Raw genomic sequence first — 26,416 nt, 5'->3', positions numbered from 1 at the left:
GAAATACTTTATCAAAAGTTAGGTTTTAGCAGGATTCAAACCCTTTTTTTGGAGAAGAAAAACATTTAGTCCCATAATCTCTGCACATTATCAACAATCAGAAACTCTGACTTAGAAGAAAACATGTATACCTTCATTCATACAGTAATGAAATATAATTTTCAAGCCGCACAATATAATTTTTAAGCCGCACAAAAGGTTATTACAGAAGGTTGCCGCACAAAAGATTGTTACAGAAGGTTAGGGGGCATGGAGTTGGGGGTAAGGTGTTAGCGTGGATAGGGGATTGGCTGTCAAATAGGAGGCAGAGAGTGGGTGTCAATGGGTGCTATTCGGATTGGCGGTTGGTGACTAGTGGAGTGCCCCAGGGATCGGTGCTGGGGCCTCAGCTATTTACCATTTATATAGATGATCTGGAGGAGGGAGCCGAGCGTAAGGTGTCGAAATTTGCGGATGACACAAAGATAAGTGGAACAGCAAATTGTGCGGAGGGTGTAGAAAGTCTGCAGAGGGATCTAGATAGGCTGAGCGAGTGGGCGACGACCTGGCAGATGGAATACAATGTTGGCAAGTGTGAGGTTATCCACTTTGGTAGGAATAATAGTAGGAAGGACTACTACTTACAGGGCGAAAAGCTGCAGCATGCTACGGTGCAGAGGGACCTCGGGGTCCTTGTGCACGAGTCACAAAAACCCAGCCTACAGGTGCAGCAGGTGGTCAGGAAGGTAAATGGGATGCTGGCCTTCATAGCAAGGGGGATTGAATATAAAAGTAGGGAGGTCTTGCTGCAACTGTACAGGGTACTGGTGAGGCCGCAGCTGGAGTACCATGTGCAGTTTTGGTCGCCGCACTTGCGCAAGGATATTTTGGCCTTGGAGGGAGTGCACAGGAGGTTCACTAGGCTGATACCGGAGATGAGGGGGTTGAGCTATGAGGAGAGGCTGAATGGACTGGGCTTGTACTCGTTAGAGTTTAGAAGGATGAGGGGGGATCTTATTGAGATGTTTAAGATGATGAAAGGGATGGATAGGGTAGAGGTGGAGAGGTTCTTCCCGCTCAGAAAGGACAGCAGGACTAGAGGGCACAGCCTCAAGATAAGGGGGGGGGGTGCAGTTTAGAACGGAGTTGAGGAGGAACTTCTTCACTCAAAGGGTGGTGAATCTCTGGAATTCTCTGCCCGTTGAAGTGGTGGAGGCTACCTCGCTAAATATACTTAAGACGTGGGTAGATAGGTTTTTGGTAGGCAAGGGGGTTAAGGGTTATGGGGAGAAAGCGGGAAAGTGGAACTGAGCCACTTCAGATCAGCCATGATCTTATTGAATGGCGGGGCACGCTCAAAGGGCTAGATGGCCTACTCCTGCTCCTATTTCTTATGTTCTTATTTTCCTTTCAAGTAGTAATGCTTCAGCTGTTTGATAAAATAGAACTACTTGAAAGTTTACAAGTCAAAATGGCAATGAATCCACATTGCGTTTGAGTTGCATTGAATTCAGTCACTTGACCCAACTTAATTAATTTTTTAAAAACAATAAATTTGGATCATGTTTTATCAAAAAGGAACGATCCCCATACAAAAACGCAATCAGATATCTCTAACATATATGTACATCTTTTGAATTATTTTCAACAAAATATACAGACACTTTTTAAGTTTTGAAAGATTGTCGAAAGCATCTGACAAGTCAGAAACTGATTCTTCCAGGAACAGATTCAGATAGAGCTTGGTGTTCAAAACTGAATCAGGACTGGAGTATCACAAAGAAGCGTGCGCACAGCTTCCTCTCTGAAGCTCAGTATACATCAAAATCAAAAAAAGGTTACAGAATCCCAATTGTCGTTTGTATTTAAGAGTGGCAACATTGTGCAGTTTTTTAAATACAGATTTATAGGTTTATCACAAAAAATAAACAATTAAGCATTTTTAATTGTTGTCTAGTCCACTATATGTCAGTCACCTGATTTTTAAATATCTGAAAATGCCTTTTAAATAAAGTCAGGAACAAAACCATTTACTAGTTACACTGAAGAACAATAGTTTAAGAACATAAGAAATAGAGGCAGGAGTAGGCCATCTAGCCCTTCGAGCCTGCCCCGCCATTCAACAGGATCATGGCTGATCTGAGGTGGATCAGTTCCACTTTCTCCCCATAACCCTTAATTCCCATGTTTATCAGAAATCTATCTACCCGTGACTTAAATATATTCAGCGAGGTAGCCTCCACCATTTCAATGGGCAGAGAATTCCAGAGATTCACCACCCTTTGAGTGAAGAAGTTCCTCCTCAACTCCGTTCTACACTGCCCCCCCAACACCCCCCCCACTTATTTTGAGGCTGTGCCCTCTAGTTCTGGTTTCCTTTCTAAGTGGGAAGAATCTCTCTAAATTAAAAATAAAAGCTTTTTGTAGGTGCTGAATATAGAATTTGCACCAGAAAAGTGCTCTAAGAACCTCTTCATGGGCCTGCGAACTGGTGCAATTACGAGAAACTTCCAGTGTGATTAATTCAGTCCAGGGACATGACAGTTTTCTGGGCAAGGCTAGTTGCCAGCACAATGTTTTTAAACAGGTCCAATTGAGGAAAATTAGTCTTCCCTACCAAAGTTGACAACTGAGTGCCAAAAAGAGTCCTCCCAGTCACCAGTTATCAATGTTGTTTAAAATGTAAAAGATGGAGTATAATGTTAGCAAATATGAGGTTATCCACTTTGGTAGAAATAATAGTAGGAGGAAAATTCAAAAAGCTGCAGCATGCTACGGTGCAGAGGGACCTGGGGGTCCTTGTGCACAAATTGCAAAAACCCCATCTGCAGGTGCAGCAGGTGATCAAGAAGGCGAATGGAATGTTGGCCTTTATAGCGAGAGGGATAGAATATAAAAGCAGGGAGGTCTTGTTGCAACTGTACAGGGCAACAGTGAGGCCACAACTGGAGCACTGTGTGCAGTTTTGGTCCCCTTATTTGCAAAAGGATATATTGGCTTTGGAGGGAGTGCAGAGAAGGTTCACTAGGCTGATACCGGAGATGAGGGGGTTGGCCTATGAAGAGAGATTGAATAGACTGCTGTACTCGTTGGAGCTTAGAAAGCTGAGGGGGGATCTTATAGAGACATATAAGATAATGAAGGGGATAGATAGGGTAGAGGTAGAGAGATTCTTCCCACTTAGAAAGGATAGCAGAACTAGAGGGCACAGCCTCAAAATAAGTGGGGGTGGGGGGTGGGGGCAGTTTAGATCAGAGTTGAGGAGGAACTTCTTCACTCAAAGGGTGGTGGGTCTCTGGAATTCTCTGCCCATTGAAGTGGTGGAGGCTATCTCGCTGAATATATTTAAGTCACGGGTAGATAGGTTTCTAATAGACAAGGGAATTAAGGGTTATGGGGAGAAAGCGGGAAAGTGGAACTGATCCACTTCAGATCAGCCATGATCTTGCTGAATGGCAGGGCAGGTTTGAAGGGCTAAATGGCCTACTCCTGCTCCTATTTCTTATGTTCTTATGTTCTCTTCAACATAGTGGCCTGGTGTTTTTGTGAGGTTGTAGTGATACTTCCAGTGCAGTTCACCCAAAACCATCAAATAAGTGCAAAAAGTTGTGAAATTTCAGGCACAAATGTAGTTTCCACAACCATTTGAACATGACATGGACTTACCAGACAATTCTGTTTTAAAAGTACACAAGGAGGGATTTGTAAAATCTTTTTACCTTCTCCATGCTGTTGGTCTTCCTCAGTCATTTCTTCTTCTTCTTCCATTAAAACTAGAGAAAGTATATTAAGAGTTAACATCCCCAATGTATGCAGGTACAGTGGAATATATGAAATAAAGCGCAATATTGATAGGATTGCAATGCAAGTACTATGATCAGATGGTTTAAATACTTGGGAAAAAAAAATCAACATTTTTAGACTAAAAGACAAACCTGATTACCATCATACTAGCCAGGCATTTCAAAACCTACTTTATTCTTCTAAAATGCTCCCACGCTCAAGCCATTACTGACCGTTGTCTAAATTTCAATCTCCTTTCCCAAGGTCCTTGAAAGTGTTATCATTTCCCAGATGTGTCAGTTCTCTGTAACTGCAAACTTGAATCACTCCAATCAGGTTTCTGCCAGTCCCACAGCATTAAAATTGCTCTAACTAAAGTTATGAATTCTCCTTGACTGTGGCCATGGTGTAATAACCTTCTTTGACTTCTGAGCAGTCTTCAACAGATTGAATATAAACATTTTCCTCCAATGTCCAATGCTTCTCCACTGTTGTCTCGGTCATCAGCCAGCATTGTCTCACTATTATCAAATTGTCTGCCAATTGAAGCTCTTTCCACCCTGAGCATTATCATTTCTGCAGCCTCCGAGAATCCAGCATTGACCTCAATTTTCCACACACTGTTTTTGGATGATATCATCTACAGACAAAGTCAGCTGCAAATGAATGTGGCTGACATCATAAATGCCACGTCCACTGAACTCTGCACTTATCTGAAATCCAATCTTGCATGATTTGTAGCATCCTTTAGTAAGCCAATGTGAACATCAATGTTTTCTCAAGCCAGAGTCACAAGCTGAAACAAATTATAGCACTCTTTCTATTTTTTGCTTCTGATCCCAAATCCCTTCCACCAAAAACTGGTTTACTCTTACTACCGCAGCCAATCTGCTGCTGAAATATTTATACAACTTTGATACAGCTAGACTTGATTCCATCAACATTTGTGGCTAGCCTCCCATCTTCTATACTTCATAAACATCATCTCATTCTCTGCTGCCCATAATCCCACTGTACACTAAACCGTGCTCACCGATTATCCTAATACTCCCCAACCTACAACACCCCAAGAGGATATCTTCATATTTAAACCCCACCATGGCATCACCTCCCCTCATCTTTTTAACCTCCTCCAGTGCTACAACCACCTCGCCCCAATCTTTCTGTTCCCCTTACTATGATCTCATCTGCATCCCATCACTGGCTGCCTTCAGCCACTTCAGGATCCATGCTCTGAATTTTCCTGTCTAAATCCCTTTGTCCATTCCATTCCTTACCTCCTTAAGAGCAGCCTTAAGCTCCAATTTATGACCAAACTTTTAGCCACTCCTATTAATTTCTGCTCCTTGGTTCAGCACCCAATTTAACTGCACTGGGCTTAAGAATTGATGATGCAACAACCCATATAAATGTGATTCCAAACTTAGCACTTCTCACATGACTAACACAATCTAATTTATAATCAAAATGCAAATTAACAAAAAAGCAATTTTTGCTAATCCAGCAGTCATAAAACTAAAGGACACTTAACAAGCTCCTCCCTTACAACACCGTTACAACATAATGGACTTCTCTCCATTATTTTGAAGAACATCTATTAACCAAACCGCGTTATACAATATTAATCTTAAATGAGACTTCACAAAGAAATTATCATTGAACGTTGGCGATCAACAGATATTCATGAGTTATACTCACCAGTGTGCTTAGTAAAACTAAAATGTAACACTACCAAGCTTGCATTAAAGGGGAATAAATAATAGTATTTTCTTACTTGGTCTCTCTATTGATTGAGGAATTATGCCCCGTTTGTCTTTGATAGGTAAAAGGTGGATAAGCTCCTTTAAAGGTTCTGTCTGTAAATGTCTTGGCACCTTTTCATACTGTTCCACCACATTTTTCTTCTTACGCTTTTTGACATGGATTGGTTCACTGCAATATTAAAAATAATTACATCAAGCCCCAGGTTACCTGAGATCAAATACTTCGCATAAAAGAGAGATCAACACTGTGGAGAGAACATAAAATATTTGCACTTACAATAAAAAGGCAAATCTTCTAAATACATCAAGTTTGGGTAGCACAGTGGTGAGCATTACTGCCTCACAATGCCAGGGACCTGGGTTCAATTCCAGCCTTGGGTGACTGTGTGGAGTTTGCACATTTTCCCCATGCCTGCATGGGTGTCCTTCGGGTGCTCTAATTCCCTCCCACAGTCCAAAAGATGTGTAGGTTAGGTTGATTAGCCATGCTAAATTGCCCTTTAGTGTCAAGGGATTGGCAGAGCAAATATATGAGGTTATGGGGTTACAGCCTGGGTGGGATTGTTGTCGGTATGGGCTTGATGGGCTGAATTTGCACTGTAGGGATTCAATGAAGTTAAAGTAATTCCACAGACAGTGCTTGAGATTAATTTCACAGTGCTTTATATTTAGAAAAACAAAACCTATTTAATTATCCAATATAAAATTAACCTCATTAACTATTGCTACAGGGGAAGGTGGAAACTTATTTGGTAGTGGGATGGGCAACTGGATAAAACTGAGAAGAGAATCAAGCTGCAGAGGACAGGGAGGGATGAATGGCACTAAGGAATTGCTCAGAAATAGGAGGTTCAGAAAAGGGCAAATGTGATGTGATCCAAGATGGAATTACAGTGCAAGTATGTGAATGCATACAGTGTGGTGAATTAGATTAGTAAACTACAGGTAAAAGTCACTACATGGGACCAAGACACAGTATGAATAAGGAAGCTGGCTCAAAGGGGAGGATTTAGAACTTAATATTCCTGGCTGAAGGTAGGGAAAGAAAGAAATGAAGAGGTCAAGACAATACCGATCAAAGAAAATACTAGAGCATAGGAGAGAGATGTAGTTGAGTGGCTAAAGGCAAAATTCATTTGGTCAGAACTAAGGAACAACTGAGAAGATGTTGCATTACTGGGTGTATATAACTGGTCTAGTATCTTTTACCCAAAGCCGTTAGGGCAGATTTTGTTTTGGATTTCAAATAATTTCAGTTTTCGTATGTCACATATAAACTCACATTGCATTACCCCAAGCCAAGGCTAACTATTGTCTAAAGTAAATAAAATGGCTAGAAAAGTAAGATGCATCACTGAATAATAAATCACAGGGTATCTGAAGAAGATTTTCTTTGACATGTTCACCACAAAAATCACATCTGCATTGCAGACATAAACAACTAGACTTCTTGCACTAAAGGTCAATGAGGTTCAAAAAAAGTGTGGTATTTAGACCTGTTTTGTTTTTAGATTTACAGATAAATAAAGGATACGCAACCTATATAGGCCACTATTAACAGAATGGCAATAAGGGAGTGGATTTGCAAGGAAGTTATAGAAATATGCAAGAACTGCAGAGTTGCAATAATGGGTAAGTTCAATTATCTTGATCGGCATTGCAACAGTGTAAAGGGCTATGAGGAGGAGAAATTCCTGCAATGTGTAGTACAAGACAACTTTCTTGATCAGTGCATTTTCAGACCAATAAAGAAAGAGGTGTTGCTAGATTTAGTTCCAGGGAATGAAGTGATGCAATAGCAGAATATTTCAGTAAGGGGGCATTTGGGGAACAATGATCATAACATTAGGCTCATATTAAAGTTTAAAATTTATTTATTTGCATCACAAGTAAGCTTACATTAACACTGCATTGAAGTTACTGTGAATATCCTTGAAAAAGATCAAAGTATAACCAAAAACAAAATACTTAACTGAAAGAGGGCTAACTTCAGTGAAATGAAAAGGGAGATTGGCCCAGGTAGATTGGAATCAGAGAACAATCATTGGAAAATTGCATGAGACTAAAAGCTGACAAATCCCCAGAACCTGATGGCCAACTTCCTCAGGTTTTGAGGAAGAGCTGCAGATATAGTGGATGCAGCAAGTAATAAAGAATGACATACATATATAAAAGAACAATTTGTGGAATGAAAAAAACATGAAATATTCCAATTTCCTGATGGAGCTCACACAGTGAGTTAGGAAAGAGTAGAAAAATACAATAGTACTTTTAAAAATAAAGCAGGATGAGCAGCTTATTAGCAGCCAAAAACCTGCTATGTTTATATTCTGCTCAGTTTATGTTCAGCTTTCTTTAGAGACAATTTCATGATATAATAGCTCATACAATATAGTGAATCAGTACTGTAAATAGTGAAAAATGAAACTCTAAAAATCTTACCTTGAATTTAGATCCCTGCTGAGAAAAAATGACCTCTGAGCCATGCTTTGCATATATTCTAAGTCATCATCCTGTAGCATATCTAAAGGAAGAACATCCACTTCCACTTCTTCCTCTTCCTCATCTATTTATGTATGTGGACAACACAACTGGTTAATAATTTACAATGGATCAAGATTTTCTTTTGCAGGAACTATGTATACAAGACAATGGCATGAATCATGTAGCAATAATAGCAAGGCTAACGCACTCATTATTATGGACTAAATCAGACAGCAATTTCCGAGAGTCTTCACATCTGCAATCAGATGCAGGAATCCAGATATTGCTATCTAACTTGTCCTGCTCTTCCACAAGCTTTGCTGATAGTTTTGGCAGTGAAATCTAAGCGAAGCTGCTAAATTTAACCACTAGTTACTCATTAGTCATTCTGAGCAGATGGGGCTCAGAATTCAAATATTAAATGATTTTTTTAAAAAGAGCGATTGGTCTTGATAACTGCCAAATCATCTCACTGGAAATTACAACTGGTATTTTTAACAAATGTGTGGTCTCATTCCTTCAGAATTGTAATTATTGTTGGCTATTCTAAAAGCAAGATTAATTGCTTTTCATTTTTTTGTTTCTCAATCCATCTTTCTTTCCCACCATTTACCTTTTGTCCATTTCTAGAAATAGTTATACAATACCAATCCGCAACATTAAAAAAACAAATGCCCATTGGCTATTTCTCATGCAAATGAATTTGCATCATTCAATTCATACTAAATAGGTATTCTGTACTTTTACTTTGTGATAAAGAATAAATAAGAACAGGGCTGTCACTATACCAAAGTACAATATTGTTGTACCTACTAACTAAATAACTAAAACATGAATTGATTGAACTGAATCCTCAAGTGAGCAAAATTACCAATTTTAAACATACAGATTGCTATTATTAGTCATTCTATACATACTTTTTCACGTGGATAGAATATAATTTCCAACTATATAGTAAAAACAAACTGTAATACCATTAATAAAATTGAAATTTGACTTATTCCGCCACTATAATCCATGGTCCCGTCTATACAATGTGCTGCATAAGTCAACATGGACAATGGAACTTGCCTTGTCTTTTCCTCTTCGGTTGATCCAATGGCTTCGCTGTTTTGGCTGAAACATCTCGAGCAGCTTGTCGAAGCTGTTTCTGTTCTTTCTTGTATTTCTTTGCCGCACTTTGCTGCTTATACTGCTTATTCTTCAATTTATTTGCAAGCTTTACATTGCTAGTTTTCAGCAGCTTACGAAAGTTGGGAACTCGCTTTGTGTTTTTCCTCTGCAACAGAAGACAGATGTTAACTTTCAAGATTAAAAATGAGACATACAGACTCATGTCTTAGCAAGTTTATTCACACAGTAACCTTACAGAAAAGGAAGGCTTTTATTTTGTGCAGTTACTTTTTCATAGCCGATATAAGGATACTACAACTGCTCCCAGTGCCCAAGATACAGAAGTAAAAAGGAATAGATTTCACGTTTCTAATCACTACTCAGTGACTCCTGTAGGGTGTTTGCGAAAACCAGATAAAATTTAGCAGCAATGCTTGCTGAGATCAAAGAACTGCCAACTTGCAAATGATTCACACGTGAATCGTGAGAAATATCTTAAGTGGTAAACAGCAACTAGAAAATCTACCAAGCAAACATCCAACAACTTCAGATGAGGAGAGTGTGGAAGGAAAGGGTGAAAAAATATTTGCAAAATTTCAAGAGTTCATAATGACCATTAAAAATAAACGCAGGTGATGCTTTAACACTGATACAGCTTCAGCATATGCTGAAATGTTTGTTAAGTAAACAAGTTATATAAATGTAATTGCTTGAGAGGAATACTAAGATGCACAGAATACTGGGTGAGACAGGAAGTACTAGATAAAAAGTAGTTAAAATATTAGGTGGATTCAGCATGAGGGAAAGTAATACAGTACAAATTAAGATTACTTTGCTCGTAAGTGAATGAACGGAGTGTGGGGAATTTCAGGTGCAGATAGTCGCATGGAAAAATGATTTTGTGGTGACAAAGGAGATCTGGTTCAAAGGAGGACCGGCTTATATCCAGAATATTTTGTGGTGGATACGGGACCATGGGGGTTGGGAAGCTCTCTTGGGCACACCAACCTGGCAAGTCATCACAATCTTTATTCTGGGACTCATCACCACTCTGGTGGTAGTCCAGTGGAAATCTTCCTAGAGCAAAATTGAGGGCCCAGGAGAGCAGCAATGGAGAAGGCATTAGTGTGAAGGGATCCTGCTGAGAGAGGCTCAATTGCCTTCACAGAACTTCCGGGGAGAGTGTGTGTGTGTGTGTGTGTGTGTGTGTGTGTGTGGGTGGGGGGGCAATCATTGGTGTCACCCCCCCCATCAGACACAATGCCCAGAGTCTGGAGGCCACAACCCAAAGTTGATAAATGCATGAATGGATGAGATACATCCAAAGATACTAAGGGAAGTGAGGGTTAAAGTGGAGGCACTCGCCATAATTTTCCAATCTTCCTAACTGGAGAAATGTAAACGTTATACCCATATTCAAAAAAAGGGTGCAAGATAAGTCAAGCAATAGCAGGCAGCAAGTTTAATATTGGTGGTGGGAAAACATTGCAAACAAGAATTGCAAGTTAATTAAGGAAAGCTGCATAATTTGTTGAAGGAAAATAACATTTAACTAACCTGAAGTTCTTTTGAAGATCTAATAGAGAGGGTTGATTAGGATAATGCTGTTGATGTGGTGTACATGGATTTTCAAAAAATATTTGATGAAGTGTTATACGACAGACTTGTGAGCAAAGTTAGAACTTGATTTGATTTATTACTGTCACATGCATTAGCATACAGTGAAAAGTATTGTTCCTGGCATGCTATGCAGATAAAGCATACCATTCACAGAGAAGGAAACAAGAGAGTGCAGAATGTAGTGTTACAATCATAGTTGGGGTGTTAGAGAAAGATCAACCTAATGCAAAGTAGGTCCATTCAAAAGTCTGATGGCATGTTTTCCACTACGCCTCCTGAAGTCGATGACAAACTCCTTCATTTTGTTGGCATCGAGGGGAAGATTATTGTTGCCGCACCAATTCACCAGGTTCTCTCTCCCATCCCTGTACTTCGTCTCATTATTGTTTGAGATATCGAGTGTAAGGAACAGTAGTAACATGGATAAAAAATTGGCCCAGTGACAAAAAACTGTTCTTTTTTGTGTTTTGAAATTTATAGAGAAGTACCAAGCTTGCTTGGTGGGTTGATAATGGGTCGGATCTCAAACACTATGGTTAAGAAAGCCCATCGAAGCCTCTACTTTCTCAGAAGATTAAGGAAATCTGGCATGTCAGCTACGACTCTCACCAACTTCTATAGAAAGCATTCTTTCTGACCGTATCACAGTTTGGTATGGCTCCTATTCTGTCGAAGACTGCAAGAAACTACAAAGGGTCGTGAACGAAGCCCAATCCATTGCTTAAAGCAGCCTCCTATCCGTCGACACTGTTTACACTTCCCGCTGCCTCGGAAAAGCAGCCAGCGTAATTAAGTACACCATGCTCCCCAGACATTCTCTCTTCCACCTTCTTCTGTTGGGAAAAAGGCACAAAAGTCTGAGGACACATACCAATTGACTCAAGAATAGCTTCCTCCCTGCTGCCATCAGATTTCTGAATGGACCTACCCCGCATCAAGTTGATCTTTCTCTGTACCCCAGCTACGACTGTAACTACATTTTGCACTTTCTCCTTTCCTTCTCTATGTACAGTATGCTTTGTCTGTATAGCATGCAAGAAACAATACTTTCACTCGATACTAATAGCTGTGACAATAATAAATCAAAATCTAAAATCACAAGTTAGCGTTAGGATCCCTGCTCTTCACAATATATATAACACATATACACTAATAGCCTAGATCCTAGTGTAAAGGATACAATTTTAAAAACTGATGACAAAATTTGGATGTATTGTTAGCAATGAGGAAGATAATGTAGAACTTTACAACATAGGCAGGTTGATGGAATGCACTGACAAGTGACAGATGAAATTTAATATAGTTAAGTGTGAAGTAATTCCTCTTGGTAGAAAGAACACAGACAATACAAAATAAGAGGTACAGTGCTAATGGAGGTGCAGGAGTAGAGGGAGCTGGGTGTATAAGTGCAAAATCATTGAAGATGACAGGTAGGGTGACAGTTTTTTTTTAAATAGAATCCCTACAGTGCAGAAGGAAGCTATTCAGCCCAACAAGCCTTCACCAACAACAATCCCACCCAAGCTCTAACCCCATAACCCCACGTATTTACCCTCTAATCTCCCTGACACTTGAAGGCAATTTAGCATGGCCAATCCACCTAATTTGCACATCTTTGGAACATGGCAGGAAACTGCAGCAGCTGGAGGAAATCCACACAGACACGAGGAGAATGTGCAAACTTCACACACTCAGTGACCCAAGTCCAGAACTGAACCCAGGTCCCTGGCACTGTGAGTCAACAGTGCTAACCACTGTGCTACCATGCCACCCAGATACGAAGGCATATGGCATCCTGGAGTACAGATTACAAAAAGGAAGGAAGTTACGTTAAACTTGTATAAAACACTAGTCTAGGCAGGATGTAAAGGTACTGGAGGGGGTGCAGAAAGGAATACGAGTGGCTCCAGGGAAAAGGAGCTTCAGTCTGTATAACAGATTGGAGAAGTTGGGATTGTCCTCTTAAGAGAAGGAAACTTGATAGATAATCAAAATTATGAGGGAGTTGGACAGAATAGATGAGAAAACATTCCCATGGTGGAAAGATTTAAGGTAACTGGTAAAGAAAGCAGCAGTGACAGGAAGGAAACATTTTCATACACAAACGAGTTTGGATCTTGGATGCGCTACCTGAGTGTGGTAGAGGCAGATTCAATTAAGACATTCAAAAGAGAATAGCATTATTATCTGAAAAGGAAGAACATGCAGGCACCAGGTAAATCCTCTTTCCAATAGTCAGCACAGACATAATGGGCCAAATAGTGTCCCTTTCTGCTGCATTCATTAGACTAGAATTGTTTCCCTTATAGCACAGAAGGTTGAGGAGAAACCTGATCCAGGTATACAAAATTATGAGGGACATTGATAACGTAGATAGGTAAGAACTTTGCCCCTCAGTAGGAGGGTCAATAATCAGGGGACATAGATTTAGGATGAGAAGCAGGAGATTTGGAGGAGAATTGGGGAGGGATTTTTTCAGCCAGAGGATGATGGGAGCTTGGAGATCACTGAAAGAGTGGGAGGGGCAGGAACTCTCACAACATTTAGGAAGCATTTAGATGAGCACTCAAAATGCCATATCATGCAAGGATACAGACCAAGTGCTGAAAAATGGGATTAGAGTTGATAGGTCTTTGATGGTTGGTACAGATACGATGGACCAAAGCACCTTTATGGTGTAGTAAAACTCCATGGCTCCACCAAGCTGGAGTACTGTGTGCAGTTTTGGTTGCCGCACTTGCGCAAGGATATTTTGGCCCTGGAGGGAGTGCAGAGGAGGTTCACTAGGCTGATACCGGAGATGAGGGGGTTAGACTATGAAGAGAGACTAAATAGACTGGGTCTGTACTCATTGGAGTTTAGAAGGACGAGGGGGGATCTTATGAAGATAATGAAAAGGATGGATAGGGTAGAGGTAGAGCGGTTCTTCCCGCTCATTAAGGACAGCAGGACTAGAGGGCACAGCCTCAAGATGGAGGGGGAGGGGGAGTTTAGAACAGAGTTGAGGAGGAACTTCTTCACTCAAAGGGCGGTGAATCTCTGGAATTCTCTGCCCATTGAAGTGGTGGAGGCTACCTCGCTAAATATATTTAAGACACGGGTAGATAGGTTTTTGACAGACAAGGGAATTAAGGGTTATGGGGAAAAAGCAGGAAAGTGGAACTGAGCCACTTCAGATCAGCCATGATTTTATTGAATGGCAGGGCAGGCTCGATGGGCTAGATGGCCTACCCCTGCTCCTATTTCTTATGTTCTAAGATCACCATGATAAGAATTCTGGTTGCCTTGAAAGTAGAATTCCCTCCCAGATTCAGCTGCACTGAGGCTCAGCAGCAACACTGTGTAGTGCAGGAGAAACTAACAAGCAGCTGTGAGCATGGCACACCCATCACTGCGGACCAAAAACTGCACAAAACATCTGCTGCAGAAAAAGCACATTGCAAAATCAAATTTAATAAGCACGATTCATTTTGCAAGATTGAAAATATAAAATTACACAGTGATTAGCACTGTTGCCTCACAATACCAGGGACCAGGGTCATTTCTGGCCTCAGGTGACTGTGTATGTAGTCTGCACATTCTGATGTCTGCATGTGTTTCCTCCGGGTGCTCCAGATTCCTCCCACAGTGCAAGATGTGCGGATTAGGCTGATCTGCCATGCTAATTTGCCCCTTAGTGTCAGGGGCATTAGCATGGTAAATACAGGGGTTATGGGGATATGGCCTAGGTGGGATTGTTGTCAGTGCAGGCGCAATAGGCTAAATGGCCTAATATATGGGATTCTATGAAACCATATTAACAAATTATCTGAAGTGTGATAACAAATGTGAAACAGTTATAGATTTTTAACAAAGGTCTATTAAACTTTTAAAGGGCTTCACACAAAAAGGAATCAATTTAAACCTTCCAGGTGCAAGCCTCCTCGTTAAGAATTTGCCCATTCTCTGGAAACATAGCTGCAACAATGTTGAATTCCATTGATTTATTATTGTCATGACACACAGTGAAATGTATTGTTTCTTGCATGTCATACGGACAAAGCACACCATTCATAGAAAAGGGAGCGGGTGCAGAATGTAGTGTTCCAGTCACAGCTAGGGTGTTAAAAAAAAATCAAATAAAGTAAGGTAGGTCCATTCAAAAACGTGATTGCGGTGATACAACAATTAGCGCTGCTGCCTCACAGTGCCAGGGACCTGTGTTCAATTCCCGGCTTGGGACAGCGCCTGTGCAGAGTCGGCACGTTCTCCGCTTGTTGGTTTTCTCCGGCTGCTCCAGTTTCCGTCCGCTGTCCAAAAGACATAGCGGTTAGGTGCACTGGCCGTGCTGAATTCTCCCTCAGGGTACCCGAACAGGTGCCAGAGTGGGGCGACTGGGGGATTTTCACAGTAACTTCATTGCAGTGTTAATGTAAGCCTACCTATGACTCAAGTAAAAAATATTTAATAAATAGTTTATCAGCAATGAGCGCATGGTGGGGGGTGGGGGAGGGACGACAATGATGGCGTCCCTGCCCCCCTCTCTCAGCAGGAAGAGTGTCAGCTGTCAGTCACGGTCGGGCCTACTCGCCGCCTGGGGGCAACTTCACTCGGGACTCTCCTGCCAAACTCCAGCCGCCTTACCGGGCCCATTATCCAGCCGCTCTCCTCGCTCGGCCCACGTCCCGACTTTCAACCGGCAGCAGTGGCCGGCCCGGCTCGCTCGCTCGCTGACCGCGGGGCCGCTGTGCTCCGGGGGGTCGCTCCGCTCGCTGACCGCGGGCTCCCGGACTTTCTGGAAGGTTCTTTAACTCCCGGCGCTGTGGAATGCCGCTCCCACGTGCCGGCAGCTCCACGGAGACGCCAACGATTACAAGCGGCTCCAAGAGCGGCGCCCGGCTGAAAATTATTTCCCCCTCCCCTCCCCGAAGGAGCAGAGCGCCCCCTTGCAGGAGCAGCACCAACACTCGGAGTCTCACTCCGACATAGCTAAAGGTGAGGCTAACAGGCAACAAAGTGGCGTCTAAACATATGTATCCAAACACAGGAACTGAATAATTGTTGGCCCTCACAGGGTGCTGTTGCACTTCTCTGTAAGAGACCTGGCACTGAATGAAATGCAATGATGACTAGGGATTTTCACAGCAACTTTATTGCAGAGTTAATGTAAACCCACTTGTGATACTAATAAATGAACTTTAACTTAATTAATTGCCCACTTGTCTCCCTACCACAATGGCAGAAAAAGTTAGAGCTGGTGCAGCCTGGAATAAATAAAATTTCGTTGCGTGTTTAAATAATAATTACTGCAGAATAATCTCTCAGCTCCTGAAAATATAATTTTACAAGCCTTATTCCTTGAGGTTAGTATTGGAAATTTTTCCTCAAATTAAGAAAACTTTATCTCCGTTTCTTTTCCCATATGTATTTCTAATCCCATATGTTTCTAATCCCATATGTATTTTCCAATTTTTATTGTGCTTTTTGTACACAATTGAAATCTTTGTTTATATCTTTGTGAAACTCAGTGAAAATTCATCAATCTGATTGGTTGAAGAACCAATCTGTTTCCTGCTTAAGATAACCAGAAATCCTTTTGGCATTGACAATATTCAATAACCATTATTTGGATAAGGGTATAAATCACTACATTTTGGACATAAAACTGACACACCCGTGCCAATATCTTTTTATTCATTTGTGGGACATGGGCATCACTGGCTAGCCAGTACTTTTTGCCCACCCCTAGTTGCCCTTGAGTGGCTTGCTCAGCCATTTCAGAGGTTATTTAAGAATCAACCACATTGCTGTGGCTCTGGAGTCACATCAGCCAAATCAAGTAAGGACTGCAGATTTCCTTCCCTAAAGGGACATCGGTGAACCAGATGGGTTTTTCTGACAGTCGACAATCGGATTCATGATCATCAGTAGATTCTTAACTCCAGATTTTTTTAAAATTCAAATTCCACCACATGCCATGGCAGGATTCGAATCTGGGAACATTAGCTGAGCTTCTGGATTTGTAGTCTAGCAATGATATTAATAGACCATGCTTCATGTAATCTGCACCAGTGCATGGCCGACATCACATTGACTTCAAGGTTACCAACTGGACATTTTGGAACAGTGAGGACCAGAGTTGGATTCATTTAAACAGGCAAAATAAGTCTCATTTCAGGACTCTGAGAAAAGTATGAAAGACGGTGAATCAAGCACTGTGAAAGCTTTGAATTTTCTTCCTCGTTCCGCAGCATCTTAAACAGGGAAAGTTTTTTTTTAAAAATGTGGAGCCAGGAGGATCAGAAGTTCTTCTCACATTTCACAGCACTATTCTGAGGTTCTGCAGCCCATAAGTTTTCCTCACATCATCTCTAAATCTCCCACCCCTTACTTTAAATCTTTGTCCCCTGGTCATTGATCCATCCACTAAGGGGAAAAGTTTCATGTCTATTCATGCCCATCAGTGGTTATCGATCTCAATCATGTCTCCCTTCAGTCTATTCTGTTCCAAGGAGAACAACCCCAGTCTGTCTAATCTCTCTTAATAACTAAAACTCTCCAGCACAGACATTTCCCTGGTAAATCTCTGCAATCTTTCCAACGCTGTCACATCCTTCCCAGAATGTGGATTCCAGAACTGTACACAATACTTCAGCTGTGGCCTAATCCATGTTTTATATACTTCCACTGTAACTTTCCTGCTCTTAACTCTATGCCTCGGCTAATAAAGGGAAGTATACAACATGCCTTCTTCACCACTTTATCCACCTGTCCTACTACCTTAAGGGACCAGTGTATACGCCAACCAAGATTCTTCTGATTGTGTTTCCCAGGGTCCTGCTGTACATCACATATTTCCTTTGCTTTGTTTGTCCTGCCCAAGTGCTTCACCTCACACCTATCCACATTGAATTATATTTGTCACTGATCAGCCCATCTAACCAGCCTGTCTATATCCTCCCTGTAACCTAAGGCTATCCTCCTCACTATTTACCACCCGACCAACTATCAAATCATCCACCAATTTACAAATCTACCCTCCTACATTCAAGTCTAAATAATTCATATAAACCATAAACAGCAAGAGCTCCAAAACTGATCTCTGCAGGACATTACTGGACACAAGCTTCCAGTCAGAAAAACATCTCTTGCCTCCTGCCAATTCTGAATTCAATTACCCAAATTGCCTTGGATCCCATGGGCTCTTCCCTTGGCTATTAGTCTCCCACGTAGGGCCTTGTCAAAAGCCTTGCTGAAGTCCTAGTAGTCTATGCATTTTATACATATATTAGGAACAAGAGGGTAGCTAGAGAAAGAGTTGGTCCTCCTAAGGATAAAGGAGGGAAATTGAACCCTCAAGAGCAAGTCATAATTACAAGCAAGGAAGTGTTAGATGTATAAAAAAGCATCAAGTTAGACAAATCCCCAGGGCCAGATGGCATCTATTCCAGATTACTGAGGAAGACACGAGGGGAAATTGCTGGGTCTCAGACAGTAATTTTTTTTCTATGTTAGCCACAGGTGCAGTCTCAGAGGATTGGAAGATAGTCAATGTTGTCTCATTATTTAATAAGAGTAGCAAGGATAACCTGGATAATTATAGGCCAGTGAGCTTGTCAGTGACAGTGAAATTGTTGGAGAAGATTCTTAGGGATAGCATCTATATATATTTGGAACTGAATGGTCCTAGTAGCAATAGACAGCATGGTTTTGTACAAGGGAGGTCATGTCTCACAAATTTGATTGAGTTTTTTGAGGAGGTGACAAAAATGATTGATGAGGGAAGGACCACGGATATTGTCTACATGGACTTTAGTAAAGCATTTGATAAGGTCCCTCATGGCAGTCTGGTACAAAAGGTTAAATCACACGGGATCAAGGATGAACTAGCTAGATGGATTCAGAACTGGCTTGGCCATAGAAGACAGGGTAGCAGTGGTGTTTCACAGGGATCAGTGCTGGGACCTGTGTTGTTTGTAATATATATAAATGACTTGCAAAAGAACTAAAGCTGATCTGATTAGTAAGTTTGCAGATGATGCTAAGATTGGAGTTGTGAATAATGATGAAGATTGTCAGAAAATACAGCAGGATATACATAGGCTGGAAAATTGGATGGAGAAATGGCAGATGGAATTTAATTTGAACAAATGTAAGGCAATGCATTTTGGTAGTTCCAATTCAGGTGGGAGCTCTGTCATTTCTATCCAACTGTTCATCTTATCTATGTCCCTCAAATGTTATAAATTACTATCAGATTGCCCCTCAGCCTAATAGCTAATACCCTTCATACCAGGCAGAAATAAATGGCAGAACCATCAAGAGCATTGACACACACACAGATCTGGGAGTACACATCACATAGGGCATGCTTGCCTTCATCAGCCAGGCATTAAGTATAGAAGTTGGCAAATATATTACAGTTATATAAAACGTTGGTTAGGCCACATTTGGAATACTGTGTCCAATGCTGGTCCCACACTACCAGAAGGACATGATGGCTTTGTAGAGTACAGAAAAAGTTTATCAGGATGTTGCCTGGTATGGAGCGTATTCACTATGAGGAGAGATTGAATAAAGTGGGATTGTGCTCCCTGGAAAGATGAAGGCTGAGGGGCAATCTGATAGTAGTTTATAAAATTTTGAGGGGCATAGATAAGATGAACAGTTGGAAGCTTTTTCTCAGGATTGAAATGACAGTTACATAGGGGCACAGGTTCAAGGTAAGTCGTGGGGGGGGGTGGGGGAATGTTCAGTAAAGATGTGTGGGAAAGTTTTTTGTACTGAGGGTGGTAGGGGCTTGGAAAGCATTGCCACTTGGGTTTTCGAGGCAAACACATTAGCAACATTTAAGACTTATCTGGATAGACACATGAACAGGCAAGAGTAGAGGGATACATGTCCAGCGAGGACAACATGATCGGCACAGGCTTAGTGGGCTGAAAAGCCTGTTCCTGTGCTGTAGTGTTCTTTGTCAAATGCATAACCCTCATCTAAGAGTGGGTCACCTCTTCAAAAAATTCAGTGAAGTTGGTCAGACATGATCTGTCCTTAACAAAACCACACCGACTGTTCTTGATTAATCCCTGCCTCTCCTAATGCAGATTCATCCTGTCTCTTAGAATTGCTTCCAATAGCTTCCCCATCACCGAGGCTAGATTTATTGATCTATAGTTTCCTAGTTTATCCCTTCCTCCCTTAAATATTGGCTGCTCTCCAGCCTGTCTCCTGTGGCCAGAAAGGAATTGAAAATTATTGCTAGCACCTCTGCTATTTTCTCCCTTGCGTCACTCAACTTGATCCAAGGACATTTAGAGATGGGAAATGAAGACTGGTCTAGCCAGCAATGCTCATATGCCATGAATGAATAAAAGAATCTTCACCCACCTCATTCCTCAGAACCAGCAACGCCTCCACTTATGTTGGCCCAGAAACGTACTGATATAGAAAATTCACCTCAATTCACTTCATACTCTTGTCCCTCTTTCTGCCCTACACTATTACGATCTCATTCCCACATTAGGATAATTGAACTCCTCTAACTTCACTGCTCTATTTCTTGCACCTCTCTGAAGTTTCCTTTCAAATTTGTTCCTCTGTCTTCCACTATTTAGCGATCTATAGAATATACCGAGTAGTGTAATGGTATCTCTATTATTTCTGAGTTCGAACTAAATATACTCTGTCCTCGACCCCTGAAGGCATTGCCTCTGTCCAGCACTGTCGTGATCTCCTTAATCAGTATTTCTTCTCCATCTCCTTTCTTTCATTCCTTGTCTTTTCTGAACCCTTTGTATCCAGGAACATTTACTACCCATTCTTTTTGAGGCAGGTCACCAATATTGCCACAACATCAAAGCCATCTTATGGATAATCACATAGCATATCTAAATAGCAACATTATATATGTAGCAAGCATGAACATTGATTAATGCTTTTTAAGCAATGGCACTAACACAAAAACATCATCATCATTATGTATTTTTCCAGTGTACAAATCATCACCTACCATGGTTTGCTTCATGGTGTCCTCGAATACTGTATTCTTTCAGCAGAGCAATTGCCTATAAATCCAGTATGTGGGTCTTCCACTCATGTTCACAAAGATAGGAAATCAATGAAATAATTCATGTGACTGCTGTGGTAGTTTACCCACTGAGCACAGAGTGCAACTCGGGTTATAAACTGCACAGATCAAGAGGAGAAGTACAAAAGTTAGAGCGAAAGTGATTGTCGGAACAAACATATTTTTTGTTTTGACAAAAGCTAGAGATTTTGTGATCAAAGTCCTGAAGCCAACAGTAATTGTTTTCCAGTTCGGCTGAAGAAAAATAGCTAATCTATTTTAAAATTAATACTGCATTATTAGATTTTCCCATCACTATTGGTAAAGGAATTGGCAAGATCAAAAATATCAATTAACACACTTCATCACCAAGATTCATGGATTTCTGTTGTTAAAATTCTAGCCACCAAGACAATCATTCCATCAATCACATTTTGTTCCATCTGGAAACTCCTCGACCATATCTACAGTCGTGATAATCACTAATAAATCAGCCTTTTTCTTTCAAATTACAGCACGCCATTGCAGCGTTCTGCATTTTTTTTATACTTACAGTTTTTAACTCTATTTCAAAGAGTTTATGGACAAACCTTCTCTGCAGTTTGTTTCTGTATGGTACCTTCAACGTAGTAAAATGTCCAAAGCCATTTCACAGGTGTGTTATCAAACAGAATCTGACACTGATTCATGTATCATGAGACTAGATTGAATAACCAAAAGCCTGCTTTTGAAGTGTCTCGAAGGAAGGGCGAGAGGTAGGGAGGTGGGGAGATTTAGAGTGGGAATTCCCAAAACACAGGGCATAGCTTACCACAGACTGCCAATAGTGGTGTAATTAAAATTGAATTTGAAATTGGAGGAATACGTTTGGAGGGTTATGGGGCTGAAGGAGATTAGAGAGGGCGAATGGGAAGTGAAGCTATGGTGGGATTTGAATACAAAGATTAATATTCGTTTAAAAAAAAAGTTGCTAAACAGACAGCTAATATAGATCAGCGAGCACAGATAGGTGCTCCGGATTTGATACGAGATAGAATTCGGGCAGCAGAGTTTTGGATGATTGCCTATGGAGGGTAGAAGTTGGCCAGGATAGTCAAGTATAGAGGCAACAAAAGCATGGATGAGGCTATCAGCAGCAAAGGAGCTGAACCTGGACTAGAGTCAGACAATGTTACAGAGGTAGAATGAGGTGATCTTAGTGATGGTCAGGATATGCAGTTGGAAGCTCACGTCAGGTCTTATGTAAGGCACTAAGATTGCAAACACCTAGTTCAGCCTTAGGGAGAGGAATTGGGTTGGTAGAAACATAGAAAATAGGAACAGGAATAGGTCATTCAATATAATCAAGGCTGATCCTTCATCTCAATGCTATAATTCTCGTGCTCTCCCTATACCCCTTAATGCTGAGTCCAGAAAACTATTTCCTTTGTAAATATATTCAATAACTTGGCCTCCACAGGTTCACCACCGAGTGAAGGTGTTTCTCATCTCAGTCCTAAATGGCCTACCCCTCACCCTGAAACTGGAACCTGTTGTTCTACCTCCCGTCAGAGGAAACAACATCCCTGCATGCAGTATATCCCAGACTGTCAGAATTATATACGTTCCAATTAGATCCTCTTTCCTTCTAAATTCCAATGAATACAGGTCTAGTCCACCCAAGCTCGCCTCATACAACAATCCTGCCATATCAGGAATGTCTGGTGAACCTTTGCTGCACTCCCTGCATGGCAAGTAAATCCTTAGGCAGATACCAAAAATGCACAATACTGCAGGTGTGGCCTTTTAAGGCCTTGTACAGCTGCAGTGAGACATCCTTCCGCCTGTACTCAAGGCCTCCTGCAATGAAGGCCAACATACCATTTGCCTTCCTAATTGCTTGCTGAACCTGTCTGATTGCTTTCAGTGACTGGTGCACAAGGATACCCAGGTCCCATTGTATGTCAACATTTCCCAATCTATCACCAATTAAACAATACTCTGCCATTCTGTTTCTCCTTCCAAAGTGGCTAACTTCAGATTTGTCCACATTTACTGCATCTGTCATGTATTTGCCCACTCATGCGACTTGCCTAAATCACCTTGGACCTTCTTAAGATCCTCCTCACCATTCACATTCCCACCAAGTTTTGTGTCGTCAGCAAATTTGGAAATATTACATTTGATTTCCTCAACAAAATCATTGATGTTTATTGTGAATAGCTGGGACCCATGGACTCATCGTGTGGAACCCCACTAGACGCTGCCTGCCACTTTGAAAAAGACCCATTTGTTCCTACTCTGTTTCGTGTCAATTAAATTAAATCTCAATCCATGCCAAGATATAACCCCTAATCCCACTAATTTTGCGCACTGAACTCTTATGTGGGACATTATCAAAAACATTTTCAAAGTCAAAATACACCACATCCCCTGGTTCTCCCATTTTTATTCTGCCAGTTATGTCCCCAAAAAACTGCAGTAGGTTTGTCAAACAGAATTTTCCTTTCACAAATCCACGTTGACTTTGTCTAAGCATGTTGATATTTTCCAACTGTCCTGTTATCACATTCTTTATAATAGACTCTTGCATTTTGTCTACTTCTGATGCTAGGCTAACCAATCTGAAATTCCCTGTATTCACACTCCCTTCTTTCTATAAAATAGCAGAGTCGAATCTTTGGCCCTCCAGTCTGTTTCAGAATTTACAGAATTTTGGAAGCAGCAGCTCCTGGCTCTGCAAGAAACTCTGGAGGGAACATTCCACTCAGCACGAGAATCACAGTGGCTGGGAGTAGAATTAAGCAAGGGTCCATTTAATCTTGGACGATTTTCTCTAATTTTGGCCAAATGAGGCTGGAAAATCCCACTCACTGTCTATCATTACCTCTTCCCTCTATTCAACCGCTGTCCAACAATGTGTACCTTGGGTTGATTGGCCATATGGAATTGCCCCTTAGTGTCCCTAGATTAGGGGACTAGCCGGATAAATACATGGGAAAGAGCATGGGTGGATTGCTCTATCGCAGAGTTGGTGCAGTCTCATAGAATCCCTCCAGTACAGGAGGCCATTTGGCCCACCAAGTCTGCACCAACCACAATCTCACCCAGGCCCTATACCATTAACTCCATCTATTTACCGTTAGTCCCCCTAACGCTAAGGGGCAATTTAGCATGGCCAATCAACTTAACCCACACATCTTTGGAGTGTGGGAGGAAAGCAGAATACCTGGAGCAAAGTGTGCAAACTCCACACAGACAGTGACCTAAAGGCCAGGATTGAACCCAAGTCCCTGGCACTGAGGCAGCAGTACTAACCACTAAGCCACCATGCCACTTTGATGGGCAGAACGGCCTCCCTCTATGTTGTGGGGTTCTATGATTCTATGACCTCCACCACCTCCCTTTCTCAATCTCTGTTGAGGTCAGGAAGCCGCCATTCAGCCCATTGTATCCATGCTAGCTCTCCGAAGGGGTTACTTACCTAGTGCTACTGTAGATTCTCGTTTTTCAACTAATGGAATTCCCTTTTAAATGGCTGAATTGAATCTGCCTCCACCACACTCTCAGGCAGTGCATTCTCGATTCCAACAACTTGCTGCATGTTACAATTGCTTCTTTTGTGAATTACCTTAAAGCTGTGCAGCCTTGTTCTTGATACTTCACCAATGGAAGTTTTTCCCCAGACCACTCACTATTTTCAATACAGGTAAATCCATTTTTACAAAATGGGTTGGGGGCCCCCGAGTTCATTCTGTGAAAAAAGCTTTTTCTTAAAACTGATATTATGTTACAATTAAAACTCGTATTATGTTAGAATTATATCAAAATACACAGATTAATAACATTTAAAAATAAAACATGTAGGTCTGTTTTTCCTTCATTAACAAAGACGTAGCCTACGGTATACGATTGCATAATGACAATAATATTTTATACATTATTGTGGCAGGCAGAGGAATCAGAACAGCGATACGTGGAGCAGCCAACATCACAGCACCCGCAACTGTTACATTCCATAAAACCGGCATTTCCGGTAAAATGAAAAAGTGGGATTTACTTGTACCTCTCATCAAATCTCCTCTCAATCTTCTTTTCTCCAAGAACAACAGTCCCAACTTCCAATTTAGCCAAGTAACTGAAGTTCCTCACGCCTGGAACCACTCTTGTGCATCTTTCCTGCACACTCTCTAATGCTTTCACTTCCTTCCTAAAATGTGGCACTACAACTGGGCATACTACTCTAGTTGAGGCTGAACCAATGTTTCACACAAGTTTAGCATTTTTTTTTGCTTTTGTACTCCATTCTCGTATGAATAAGCCCAAGATGCCGCATGGTTTATTAACCACTCTTTCAACCTATCTTTCCATCTTCATTGTTCTGCACACAGCAGAATCCGAGTTCCTCTGGTCCTGTACCCACCAAAGAATCGTCTGTTTTATTTATATTGCCTCTGTTCTTCCTACCAAAATGAATCTCTGCATTAAGTTATTTGTCTCTTATTTGCCCATTCCACTAGCCTGTGTCCTCCTGAAATTTGACACCATCTTCCTTACAGCTTGCAACACTTAAATTTTATATCATCTGCAAATTTTGAAATTGAGCTCCTTAGAATTAGAATCCCTACAGTGCAGGAGATCATTTGACCCATCAACTCTCTAACAGAGCATCTTACCCTGGCCCACTTCCTCCCTTTCCCCGTAACCCTACGCATGTATCCTGCTAATCTCCCTAACCTACATATCTTGGGACACTAAGGGGCAATTTAGCATAATTAATCCACCTAACCTGCACATCTTTAGAGTTTGGGAGGAAACTGAAGCACCAGGAGGAAATCCATGCAGACACGGGGAGAATGTGCAAACTCCACACAGACAGTAACCCAAGGCTGGAATCAAACCCAGGTCCCAGCAGGGGTAGCAATGTTAATCACCATGCCACCAATTGATAACCAACTTTTTTGTTTCAATTAATATGCCTTTTCTCTCTCCCCTCAGTTTTCAGTGTTGTGATGTGAATTGGTCCAATGATGCTGCGTTTCCCCCCACAACTTCCCAACAGGTCAGCTTTCTAGATTGTCTGACTGCACTTAACACTGTACGATCAGAGCTGCAAGGGCTATTGGAGCCAGCCAGATGATAAAGGACTGTTGGAGGCTGAATTCAACATGACTAGTTTTTTAAAGTTTAAATTAGTTAATTTTTATTCCATTACGTTTGGTCCAAATACTTTCCAATAGCCAGGTACACATTTTAAAAGGAGCTGGTACCACGCTTTAAAAAGGAGCAGAGTGCTTGCTGGCGACAACCAATATTGTGCAAAATTTGAAGACATAGTTTACAATTTATTTATTAGTGTCAAACACTTTTTAACTATAGTGGAGGACTTTAGTAGGTGATATTGCCTTCAGAACAGATTGCAACAGTCAGTATAAACCCAAAAACGTTTTACCATATTGATACCTCTACTATCTTTTGTTTACTTTCCCCTTGCCAAATGTATTTGAAATTATCTATATTCAGGACAAAAATAACATCTACTTCGTTTCACCATCCATTGATCATACAGTAGTTGTGTATTTTCTACTGTCCAATCGAAAGGAAGCAAAGCAGATTCTGGCACTGTGACAGGCATTTCCTCAAACAAAGA

At 41.2% G+C, this 26,416-nt stretch overlaps 1 protein-coding gene across 1 annotated transcript in view; it reads right to left on the bottom strand.

Annotated features, from left to right (window-relative positions):
- Positions 1–15,591, bottom strand: part of noc3l (NOC3-like DNA replication regulator) — a 46,146-nt gene extending 30,555 nt beyond the window's left edge. Inside the window, exons 1-5 of the mRNA XM_080205535.1 lie at positions 15,366–15,591; positions 9,081–9,288; positions 7,968–8,091; positions 5,537–5,694; positions 3,699–3,752 (exon numbers count right to left, since the gene is read on the bottom strand). Coding sequence (XP_080061661.1) covers positions 3,699–3,752; positions 5,537–5,694; positions 7,968–8,091; positions 9,081–9,288; positions 15,366–15,374 — 553 coding nt within the window. The 5' untranslated portion in view covers positions 15,375–15,591. The remainder of the gene's footprint in view (positions 1–3,698; positions 3,753–5,536; positions 5,695–7,967; positions 8,092–9,080; positions 9,289–15,365) is intronic.
- Between the last annotated feature and the right edge of the window lie 10,825 nt (positions 15,592–26,416).

This window comes from Carcharhinus amblyrhynchos, chromosome 17 (genome assembly GCF_965287045.1).
Source record: "Carcharhinus amblyrhynchos chromosome 17, sCarAmb.v2.hapA, whole genome shotgun sequence".
Taxonomy (NCBI): Eukaryota; Metazoa; Chordata; class Chondrichthyes; order Carcharhiniformes; family Carcharhinidae; genus Carcharhinus; species Carcharhinus amblyrhynchos.
This window is presented reverse-complemented; position numbering and strand designations above follow the sequence as displayed.